General features: G+C 35.7%; 1 protein-coding gene across 3 annotated transcripts in view; it reads left to right on the top strand.

Annotated features, from left to right (window-relative positions):
• Positions 1-10,652, top strand: part of PHF14 (PHD finger protein 14) — a 163,973-nt gene extending 153,321 nt beyond the window's left edge. For 2 of the 3 annotated variants that reach the window (XM_042042817.1, XM_042042814.1), the window contains one exon: positions 10,472-10,652. In XM_042042817.1, the coding sequence (XP_041898751.1) occupies positions 10,472-10,546 (75 nt within the window). In that variant the 3' untranslated portion in view covers positions 10,547-10,652. The remainder of the gene's footprint in view (positions 1-10,471) is intronic. The other variant, XM_042042816.1, reaches the window with a different exon arrangement.
• Positions 10,653-12,374: the final 1,722 nt, after the last annotated feature.

The following is a 12,374-nucleotide window of genomic DNA, read 5'->3' as shown; positions in this document are numbered from 1 at the left end:
AAGTAAAATGAATGAAGATAGAAGGTTTTGCTTGATGTTATTAGGTAACACTGACAGGTACAAAAGCAGCTGTTGAGCAAGAGCAGAGAGCAGCAAGTACCAGACATCATCGTGGGGCCGTAGCTGACCCATCGTAAGGTGACGGACAGAAACTCTGTAGAGGCAGTTGAGTGGCAGCACTAGGATTTCGGGAGAGCATAGCCCTCTGAAAATAGCCTCAATTTCCTCTTAAATACCCATAATGAAAATGCCCTGCTTGATTCAGGGGCTGTTTAAACTTGGTGTCCATTCCAGAGAAGCGTTGTTCTACAGTGTAGCTCATACGTAGCCCCAGTCAATGGTACTGCTCAGTTCAGTAATCAGATGAGCTGAATGTAACGATGCATGTGTACATGTTTGCAAGTTGTGGCTCCTTAATGGTACAGAATATTATGGTGAAGAGTATTATGTCTTGGAAGCACTGTGGTATAATGTAATGGGAGACAAAAAGCCTTCTGAGGCATAGAGTTTAGTGAGCTTCAAAAGGAGTTTCAATGAATGATATTGAGTGACTTCAGAGTGTTAAGGAAAAAGTACATAAACAACAATTTATAATGTAAGCTCTGTAATGAGCTCTTCTAGCATAAATATGCAAAACACTAATTAGTTATAGCCAAATTTCCCTAGCCTTGGGAATCTTTTAGAATATAGCTTTTCAGTAATTCAATCACATGAAAGTATTTTTTCTCCCACTCTTCTAAGAAAGCTGTGTGTGATTTGTTGGAGAGTAGGCAGAGATAGGAAGCAAGCTGTTGACAAACCAAAAGATGACTTTGATGAGGTTTAGTGAAACAGTGACTTACAAATTTATCAGAAAGAAATGCACAATGAACGTTTAAGAAGCCCTGTTTGCAGTGACTACCATTATTGAGATGAGGTCTGTCAATTAATTTGATTCTAATTTTCCAAAAGGCAAGTAATTTTTTTTTTTTTTTTCCCACAAAGGGTATAAATATTGTTAGATACAAGGTTTTGGAAGGATTTCAGAGTATGTTTGAGGGCAGATGCTGATTACACAGGGCACGCTTTTTGGAAAGTTATTTTTGATGATATTTGAAACATTAAATGGTTGGACATCACATTATTTGCAGTTGAAAGAATTTAATCTGATTCTGACTTCAGAAAACTACAGTGAAGCAACCTTCCTATCATGACAAATTACCAAAACATCCTCAGTATACCCACTGAATTAAATGACATTTGGCTTTAGATCCTTGCTTGGAAATGCAAAGAGGAATGGAGTTCGAAGAGATCTACTGTTAAATCTGATACGTTGGTTTTTTTCTTTTTTTTTTTTTTAATTTAGAAGCTGATCAGCCTGAAATTATTAAAATCTTGGTATACTAAATGTTACAATTTTGATTCCAAATTGGCTACATGTTAATTACCAATACACCCTTGGTGCTTCAAAGGCAACTGATTTAATCTATTGTATGAAACAGGATTGTTCAGGCATCATTATAGGGTCAGAACATGATCCTTCAAAAGAGCAATAAAGTCAAAATACAAAAACAAATCTACAACACTTCCTCTGCCATCAAACCAACTGAAGTCCAGCCTTTAAAGCCATGGATTTCTTGTCTTCTTAGGTTTCAAGTCCATAGCCAAATGGATGAAGGGAATCATTCTGATTATATAGTCAAATTAAAAGTATGTTTATACAGCTTGGAAAGCAATGATTTTGACTTCTGTGTAGGTCTGCAATGCTTGTGTTAATTCAGATTAAATGAATGATAACAGTAGGGAAAGAGTAGATCTTCCATCAGAGATGGAAGGGACTGCTAATACAACACTATGGATCTGGTCCTAGCCTAAAATGCTCTTTTGGGGATTTTATTTAATTGATGTTGTTGAATTAATTGAAATATTTGCTTAGTTATGGTTGTCGGATTCTGAATTTAAATATCATTATGTGTTTTGGGGGACCTGCTGAAAGGAATTTTGGGGGGTTTTGGTGGGTTTTTTAAAGCAAAAGTATTTTTATTCTCTAATTTCTTCAGCAGTAGTACAGATTCTATTTGCTCTCACAGTCTATCCTTCATCTACTTCTCCAGCTTCATTCATTTCTATCTGTTTTGTTGGCAACTTCATGGATTGTGACTAAATATAGGAGTTCAGCATTACAGCAAATATAAAGTCATTTCTACAACATTTTCTTATATCACATTTTGGAAAATAAGTGACAAAATAAAGGCCTTTGCTGTTGTTCAGACTCCTACGTCATCATATTAATGCCATTGAAAGTTCCAGCTTTTATGCCTTGAGCCTGAACAGAATTTCATGGCTGTGCTCAGGTGAAATGTTCTGATGAAATAAGAAGAAAAAAGCTTTCTGAATTCTCACATTATAGCAATATTTTCATGAATTCTAAAATTATTAAATTTATAATACTACAGTAGGCTTTTTCCAATTACATGTGCATTTTCTTTTGTCATAAGAAAGGGAAAAACTTTAGTTATGCTTTTTAGAGTAATTTAATTAAGCATTTCCTGTAAGTTCATTTCAGTATCTATCATGGCTCACTAAAGTTGAAATTCTATATAGAATGGTAGATTAATTGCCCTTTGTCTTCGATGAAATAAGAATCCTAAATATGCAGAGTCATGAAATTTGTGTTCCTCAATTGCTTATTCAATGCTTTGGAAACCTGAATCAAGAAATACAGAAGAAGAGGGCCAAAGGTTGTTAAATGTAGCGAGTAACACAGATTTTGAACTTTACTTAATGAACCGAATGTTTATTACTATGAAATAAATCCACCATTTAAAGAATTATGGTGGAAATGTAAAACATTAAAACTGTAATTAATTTTGGTCAGAAGCATGCAATGCACTCATTTTTCCTAAAACATTTCCATTAGGGTCCATATTTTCTCTGTTATTGAGATAAATTTATTCCTTTCATATGGTAGTGCTGTCTTTTTCTGTCATAAACATGTCCTTCAGTGATGTTTACAGTGAAGTCTTTCAGCTGCCTTCAACTTTGGGCAGCATGTCTTGCTAGTAGCTTACAGATGCATTTTTCTATAACTCAGTTGTGCCTACTTTTCCATTTAATGTTGTTAATCATTTCTGAAGCAAAGAATATTCAGACTTCTTGATAAAGGGCTATAGATATTAGATATTAGATATAGATTAATACATTATATGCAGATTATATTTCACAAACTTATTTGAGAAAGCAGTTAAAGCCTGAAAAAATCTTCAGCTGTCATTTAGTACCTACCAAGATACATGTATCTTGGTAACCTAACAATTGAGCACTTAAAAATTAAACTTGTTCTTCTTGGTTTGTTTTGTTTTTTTCATGAAATAGTACTAAGAAATAGATCTATTAATTCCTTACTGTTGGCCTGAGCACCTTTTGTTCTCCTGTATTGTAAAAAGAAGCCATTTTATTTCCTAGTATAAAGAAAACAAACATGAATAAGGTTTGCTTCTTAAAATTTTGTAAATGTATAGTGTAAATATGGTGAGAGTATAACCATAAATGTTTAAAATTATCTTCATTATAATATGCTTTTCTAGGCTATGAAATATTATTCTGTAGTAGTATTACGAGAATATATAAAGTGGAACTTTGTGTTTTAAATTTACAAATCATAAAAATAATTATTATGTTGCTGCATAAGTAGAAAATGCTATTTAGTTTCCATATATGTGTTTATATATGCACAGATGTAATTATTATAACTGAAGGACAAATTTGCCTTAAAAATAATCTTTTTCAGGGCCATTTCAGATTTGAAAACTAGAGTGCCCTCTCACACTGGAGTGGAAATTAAGAAGGCTTGTCCATATGGGCGCAGTACAATCCCATTAAAGCTGCTTTTCATCTCTTTCTTAGTTGATGTTTCAGATTTGTGATATCTAAGAATTTATAGGTGCAGTCAAACGTTCATAAACCTGAACCTTTAGAGACTAAAATTCTTAAAGAGGAAACATTCTCCTCTACTTTCTTCAAGGAGAACCAGCTGAACTCATAAAACAATGGTTGGGTTTCAAGCACCACCTGCCCTGAAGAGGATCCCAACTGTAGTGGCAGTCAGCCAAAGGGACCACTCAGTGGAATGGTTTCCTCCTAAAAAGGAGAGGAACAGATGGAAGATTCGAAATCTGGCATGAAATTCCACTTCTGTACTAAGCGTTAAATGAAATTTGACTGTAAGGGCTCTTGCGATGGTACATTTATCTGTATAATCAGAATTAGAAACAAGGAAATAGAAAATACAGAACACTGACAAACATTTCAAAAAGACTTTGAAGTTCTTGTAGCAGTGCGAGTTAAAGGAAAGAGTTTGTGATAAACATGCAGCTGCTTAGAGCTTCTTAAAGAGGAGCTTTAGTGTAAAAGCAGTTCTGCTGGTCTTGCATTGCCACCTAGAGCTCGGCAGCACGTACTGCTCGGTAAGGAAACACTCCAGCCTTGCTCTTTTCACTGAACGAAGTGGGGTGGAGAGCTGCTTCCAGTTAATTGATGTCATGTTTGCTTACATTGTAATGGTTAGTCCCTTCATAGCCTCCATTTCATAGTGTCCCAGATCAGCAGAGATTGCGCTGAAGGGCTTTGGTGGGCTTTGACAGAAAGAATTAATGGCGATGCGCATTAAAAGGTACAACTGTCAGATATCCAGTGGTCCCAGAGGGGGCATTTTCTTGATGGCTGCTTTAGAATACTTCATGAAGCAAATGTCAAACTTGTCAAGGCTGTCACTATGAAAATGATCCATGTAGCAAGGGTCTCCTTTTCTTGGGAAACAAACAGCTGCCTTATCACTGCAGAGCTGTGGTGACAGAAAACTGTCATCTATCACAAGAAATTTATATTTGCTTCTAATATCCATTGGTAAAGAACTGTTCCATTTGTACTCTGTATTTTTGCACCATTTGTCATTATAAGGGCTGTCAGTAATACATTCAAGAAGATAGCATAGGCTTTGGAATTAAAATAGGTTTTGAATTTTACTGCTGGATGCTTTCCTTTTGGGGATTTAACAGAGTGACTATTCCCTGACACTCATTTTCCTCCAAATTTGGCCTGTGACTTTGGAAGCTAGACTTTCACCACATACACAAACAAAAGCTCTATTATTTAGTAAAATCCTTTTTTTTTCTGATATATTTTAAGAGTATTAAAAGTATTTTTACCTGCTTCCAACTTGTGTTTTCCTAGCTAGATTTTGGGAGGCAAGAGATGAAATGCCAGCTGGACATCCTTAATACCTTAGTCTGTTAGTCATATTACAGGTCTTTTGTGTTAAGATACTCTAGAAAGTAACGGGATCAGAATGTAGTCCTGAGTGCTTTTGAGATGGTATTTCTAGATTATGTAATAACAGAGACAACCCTTTAGTCATTCCTCATTATAGCAGGGCATTTTTGTGTTTCACATACTTTCTTATTATTCAGATGATCCCTTACATCATTCTGTAATATATAGCTGTTTATTAAGTTTATTAAGGTTACAGTTGGCAAAATACGCAACATTCTAATGCAACTCTAGATATTACAGGTGGGCTGCAATGAACAGAACTGGGAATTGATGCATTTCCCAGCACAGTTAATTAATGAGTGATTTGTTCTATATGCAGAAGAGTGTCAGATTTCCTGTGGAGTTAAGAATTGTCAGAGTCTCTGTGATTTTCCAGATTTCATTTCATTAACTAATGGAGGAAAAATAAATTCTCAGACTTTTTGAAGGAAATTGGTTTGAGGGAGAAAAAAAGAGAAAGGAACACTCAAGCCCCTATTTCTAGGCTATTTTTTTTTTCTTTTTTCATTCCAAAAATTGTCTACAGGGGAATATTCTGGAATAATTACTACAAAATTAACTTTCTCTGTTAGACCCGTTATTCTTTGGTCAGAGAATAGTGTGGTTGACAAACATTCTTTCAAAGGGGATGAAATTATGTCACAGTCTTTCTCAACTGTCAGCTCAAAACTTTAGAAACAGAATCTTGTAGTCAGACTCTTACTTTTAGTTTTTGTCACCTAAAGATATATAAATATCGAAGCGTTCTCATTGACTTCAGTAAATCACAACACTTAATTATGTGGCAGATTTCAGGGTCTCAGTTCTAAATTTCTGACCCCATTCTGTTTCTGTGACCCTTAAATGCCCAGCTACCAAGTACAGACTAAGCAGTGGGAAGGAAGAGATGTCTGCAGGACATTTGAAAACACCTGTAGAGCACCCAAAGGACCCTTTAATCCAGTACCTTGTTTCCATCAGAGAAAAAGTGGGATGCCAGGGCAAAGGATGTAGGAGAGCTAATGTGGAAGCTCCATCTCTCCATCAGTGTCATCAGGATACAGATGAGGTGTCCAGTCACTGGTGGCTTAAGGAGCTCCTGAGCTGGCATTTCAGTTCAGAGCGTTGGGTTTAGCAGCACTTTGTAATGTTCTTTATACTTTTCTGTATCACTGTTGGTTTTGGAAATCCGTAATAATGTCAGTTCCAGATTAGTGAACTTTATTAATTTCAATATTAATCTTTTGGCTGTTAAGTGCACTTTTTCAGTAGAAGTAGTGGTACAGTCTTGAGGGATTCACTTCCCTTGGTTATTCTTACAAGTCACCAAATCTGTGCTGAGGCATCTTTTAGGTGAGTGTATTCACTATATTTGAGTCTATTCACTATATTTGAGTCTATGGTTGTCTGTAGTCAGAAAAGATACTGAGGTAAGTTTTATTTTTGGCATCCAAGGGCAGGAACTACTTTAAAAGTTGGACTTGTAACATCTGCTAGGAAAAGCTACTTTGATTTTAGGATTTTTAGAACAGAAAACACTAGATGTTGGAGTCTTAGGTGGCTGGAAGAAAAATAAATAATAATATAAAAAAGAGATGTGAGGTATTAATAAAAATAACATGAACTGAATTTCTGTGGACAGAAACCAGAATTCAGTATTTCATCTCTGTGTAGCTGCTGGTAATAGAAACTTTGAACACTGCCGTCATGGACTGGTTTTTAACAGATAACATGAAAATAAAAGGTTTTCCTTTGCTATTCATCAGAATTAAAAGCACTATAATGATAATGATAGGTGGTAATTACTAAAACAAATATATTAAATATATTTAATCTGCAGCCTGTTTCGCATAATTTCTTGATAATTAGGCTATATAGGCTGTGTAGCTGAAAAGTCAAACATTATTAATGACATTAGAAACTCCAGCCATTTCAGTATTCTATGTGCAGGCATTGGGCTGCCTCTTGGGCTACTAAAAAAAAGGTAAAGCATTTCATAGAAATCCTGCATTGTCAGCAAACTGAAATAATAGTGAGTCTTCACATCTTGTAGTATGGTTAATATGTGCTCTAAATTGCCAGTTCAGATCTTCCCCAAGCATACTGGCAGTGATAGAACATTCCTTATAATTTATAGAGGTTCATGTCCCAAATTTTTCTGACATTGTCATTCTGAGGCCTCTGCTGTCACTTCTTTTCTGGCAGAAAACTGCATGAGTGCCAACACTGGTGGTTCATACTTTCCAGTGTTCCCCAAAAATCCTTTCTGCTATCTTGTTTGTGCTGGCACTGTTGTTCATGTGGCAGTGCACCAGCCTGGGAACTGAGCTGGCTCAAGGCATTTCTGACAAAGGAAGAGTTTTCTCCCCTTGCTAATTCATTCTATAAGAAAGGTCAAACATCATTACTCTGAGCTTTGCACAGCAGTCACCTGTGTTCAGAGATACCAAACTCCAATTTCTGTTTCCAAATGAGGTGTGAGTTTCTGTTCTTGGAAAACAGAGATGGAGTAAAAGTGCTTGTAGAAAATTAAGATGTTCTATGTGGAGCATGGTTTAATGCAAGCTAGTCAGAAAGATTTTGTGCATAAAAATGCAAAAATAACAATACATTTAAAGAACAGTCAGGCATCTGGATGAATTGTGCGCTGGAATCTACCCATAAAAGTCCAATTTATGCTCTGCTGGTAGTTTTTACCTGTTCGAATGTTTTACTTGGTTGAAGCAACAGGAAATCAACAAAGGAAAGAGTATTAGTTCTGCAAAATACCCCAAGGTGGATGCTTTCATCTTGAGTATTCAACCCAAGCAAATCCTGGAGCTGCCATCATCAATAGCCATTGTTTCTGCATCTCAGAATATACTGATCACTGCAGCTGCTGCTGTAACCTAGGAAATCTGCCAGAGTGCAAGTATGACCTTTTGTGCACAGAATTAAAACATTTCAAATTTACACAAAGACAGAAGATTCTGTAAAAAAACCTCATTCACTAGACAAAAACTTTTTTGCCATTAAAAAACTCAGGAAGCCAACGTTCAGTATTGAGCCTAATGTGTCTTCACCCCCTTGCAGTCCTCAGTGACAGTATGGCCCCGTTGTCTCTGAAATTTCTGCATGCTCCATCCATTAGGAGAAGCAGCCCTAAGCAATATGTGAAGAGTTCTGGGAAAAGAACAATAGTGTAGGGTTTATATTCCTGTATGAGGGAGCACAAGTCAGGGCATCAGAATAATGTCAAGTTGTGTGCTAGGGAGGTGGATTAGTTGGCATTGAGGTCAGTTGGGATACAACTTCTGTAGGTAGAGACCTTCAGAAACTTGCAGATTTGCTGTTCTTTTATTAACATGTTCTTCATTAAATAACCTGGCTGTTTTTCTGTAGCAGCCAAAAGTTTCTGTGAGTGTTTTTTTATTCCACAGTATTCTTTTGTCACCTGTAAGCAGTAAGCTCAGTAACAGCTCACTCCTTTGTTTCCAATTCTGCCCTGTGCTTGTTTTCATTTGAAGTTTGACCTCTGTGACCTCTACTATACATTGCACTCTCTTTACTCACTGCCAGTATGCTTGGGGAAGATCTGATTCTACACTTCTGATTTCAATGAATCTGCAGTGTTTGGTTTCACACACATGCACAGACATGTTTTCTTACCTAAACGAAAAGAGCCACAGGGAGCACTACATGTTTTAAAGGTAATTGAAGAGATGACGATCCAGAAATTTTAGCTTTTAGTGGTCAGTTATGTAAATATTTCTCAGTGCCTATGCTGTCCCCAGAAGGGGGAGGATTCAGAGGCATAATGGCTTGGAGCATCTGCTACTTTAATAGAACAACTAGCTTTTCCATTTTATTATAGTTGGGCGTGACATATTACAAGATCAGATTTTTAAATGAGATTTTCTACTGCTGTTCTATTTTGTGCTGCCCATTTGTGCTTCCTATATATTTTCTGCCTCTAAATATTATAGTTATCCTTACAAAGCATGCTTTGATAGTGAAAGAAGGGCTAGGATACAAAAGGATAAAGTTATTTTCCTACAAGAATGAAAATGTTCTTTTAAATCAGGAAAATACATCTCAGGTTACTGGGTCCCACCTAAATGTCCCTGGTGTTTCCTTTCTCTCAACTGTTGGCTTGTAATGAGAAGGGTTACAGCAGCCAGGATGCTTCTTCATTCCAAAATGTCTGTTTATTTCTTTTTTGTGTTATTGCAATGTGGAAGATTCTCTGTACATTGAATTAAAATGCAGACTGGAAAACTGGCCTTACTTTGAAATTGTGGTAAGGACTGTTCATGATGTGATGGGTTGTAAGTTGCCTTATAAAACAGTTTTCTCACTCTTCCATAATTTTTACTTTGGAGGTCACGATTTTGTACTGGACACAAAATAGTATCCATTCCTATGGAAACAGGCATTATGATGTCACTTCATTTTTTCAGTGAGATCCAGAGGAACCCATAGTGAATTATGAGCCCAACTCTTGGAGCTGAAGCTGTAGAATATTGTAAGCATGCTGCTGCCTGACATGCTCATGTTTCCTATTTTAGACCTGACTGATCTTCAGATAACATATGGTGGTACAAGTAATTGGAAAATTGGCAGACCTGTCAAAAAAATATGCTAGATGGGACAAAAATACGATGCTGCAGCACATAAAGTGTCTCTGAAGTTAAATTTATTGTCTTTTATCAAATGGTGAAGTAAACGCATCTGGTCGCAAAAAAATGAAACATTTTTCAATGGCAGATGCTTTTCAAAAGTAATTTTTAGTACAATGATGAAATTTCTTGCATTCAAAAGTAATTTAGTGGAAACCTCTGGTCAAGAACAAAGTAAAGGTGTGTAATACTGTCTGCTGTAGGTGTTTGAATATCTTGTTATCCGTGTGTGATTTAATAATTTCTTTATGTAACCATCCAGTAAAATGGTCAGTAAAATATTTACTCATTAAATTATTCTTCCACTATAAATGTAGGCAATTAGACTTGTTTAAATTTCTTATCATTTTTATTTCAACTCTGGAGCAAAATCAATCACTTGAATAAATTACTTTTTTTTTGCTTATTTTTATGCTTATTGGTCAGGCAAAAGACTGTACAGAATTCCATACATCTACATAAGCAGAAAAAGTGTACTTCTTCAATAAGTTGATTAATGTTCAGGTTTTCATTTTCTTTTACAGGAAGATGAAAATGAAGCTGAAGCAGAAAATCCATCTCAGGAGCTGAATTTGGAACAGAAAAAATCAAAAAAATAGGAGATTGCTGTCTTGTTTGAAATATTTGCAAGTTGTGTAACAGTGGTTATAGTTTCTCATTGTAAAATTAACAAAAAAGTTCTCAATAAAGTCATTGAAAATTAAATTCATGGTGCACTGGGGAATTAATTAAGTAGCTCCTGGTGATATTCTTGATTACATTAAAGCTGAATTATCAGAACTGAGTACCATACCAATAAAATTCTGAAAGCTTTTTGAACACATTATGGAAAGCTGATGGGTTATTCATCACTTATAGCATTTACTAAGCAAATAGGGCAATTTTATGTTTTACTCTGCAAAGCAGTGTTATCCTTAAAGGATAGTTATAACTCAGACATATTTTGGTATTTCTGAGCAAGAGCTTTGATTCTTAAAAGTTAGATAAATATGTTCTATTAAAGGAGTTCTGAAATTTCTTCTGATCAGTGATTAAAATAAATGTTTCTGAGGAGTAGGTAGAGGCAAGAATTTTTTTATATGTATGGTACATTTTTAAAGTAATTAGTTTTACATTTGTATTGTGATTTTTAATTGGTTTCTTGTTGCATTATACTTTTCTTTGTGTAAACCTTTTCCATCTTCATGTGATCATTGTCTTTTAATGAATGTCAAGCTTTTGTCTTGATTAGGCCACCCTACCCAGGTCTAATTCCCTCATGCCAATCTTTCCATTCTAACAAAATAAAATAACGTCTTTCTGTGTCATTAGACCTTCAAGTGAGTAATAAATATCTTAAAAGAACTTTTCTTCCTATAGTCCTAATTTTGTTTTCCAATTTACCTCTGCTTTTTAGCCTGTGCTGGTCAGTAAATGGGAAAGTACAAGAAACTCAGAGGTAGATTTACAGCCTGATAGTTTCACAGATTGCAATGAAGAAACAAAAATTCTCACTGATTCTCTTTTAGGTTTAAAACAACACTCACTGAAGTCCCTTCAGTGAAGTTTATCTTGCTCTAGAGAAATTAAAGTACACTTCTTTTCCCACTCTTCTATACTTTTACTCTTTGCATTGAGTGTTAAATCAGATGGTAAATAGTATCCCTCCTCAATTTTATCCTCTCTGTGTAAATTACATTTTCAGATATTTTAAAAACAAAATGCCTGTGCTTAAGCAATATATTTTATGAATTCTTTTCTGGTTCATGAGGTTCAAATGTGTCTAGCTCATGGACAAATTTCAATCACAATTACTCTACAGGAGTTTAATAACACTAGATCTCATTTTAACGAATGCAGCTATCATGTAAATTAACGGATAAAATAAATTCAGCATTGGTCCGTTTGGTGCAGATCAACCACTGTAGCCATCTCAGAGTGGAGGGGGAATATGATTTTCTCTTCACTGCAGTGGAAGAGACAGATTTAGGAAAGACAGAAGCAGAGTTTTACCATGCAGGACCTTAGGGACCATTCTCTGTGCAGCGATGTGAAGGATCACAGGGTAGGTGAAACAAATGGAATGCTTTTCATTTTTTCAGACTAACCCAGAAAACCATAGTTCTCAGAGCTTAGTTATCCACAAGGTCTGAGGAAGGGGCAGGATGTCCAGTGGAACAGGCTGAAAGACCTCTGAATTTTGAAGGACAGAACTAGCAATTTTTAAAAAAAAGGTAAGAGAATGAAGTTTTACGTAGGGCTTACACGAAGGAAACGTAATGTCAGGGGGAGCTACTGACTGGGATGAACTGGCCTGGACATGCCTTGGCCTTTCAGCCTGCACTTGATGCACTTGATGTTTGGGTTTATCCTGTCTGAAATTAACGGGTAGGGCCTCAGTTGTGCAAAATATTTATATCTTTATATAATCTTATTTCCTTTTAGTCC

Source organism: Corvus kubaryi, unplaced genomic scaffold (genome assembly GCF_017639235.1).
Source record: "Corvus kubaryi isolate FWS band 111438036 unplaced genomic scaffold, C.kubaryi_AGA036_p1.0 37398, whole genome shotgun sequence".
NCBI classification, from domain to species: Eukaryota; Metazoa; Chordata; class Aves; order Passeriformes; family Corvidae; genus Corvus; species Corvus kubaryi.
This window is presented reverse-complemented; position numbering and strand designations above follow the sequence as displayed.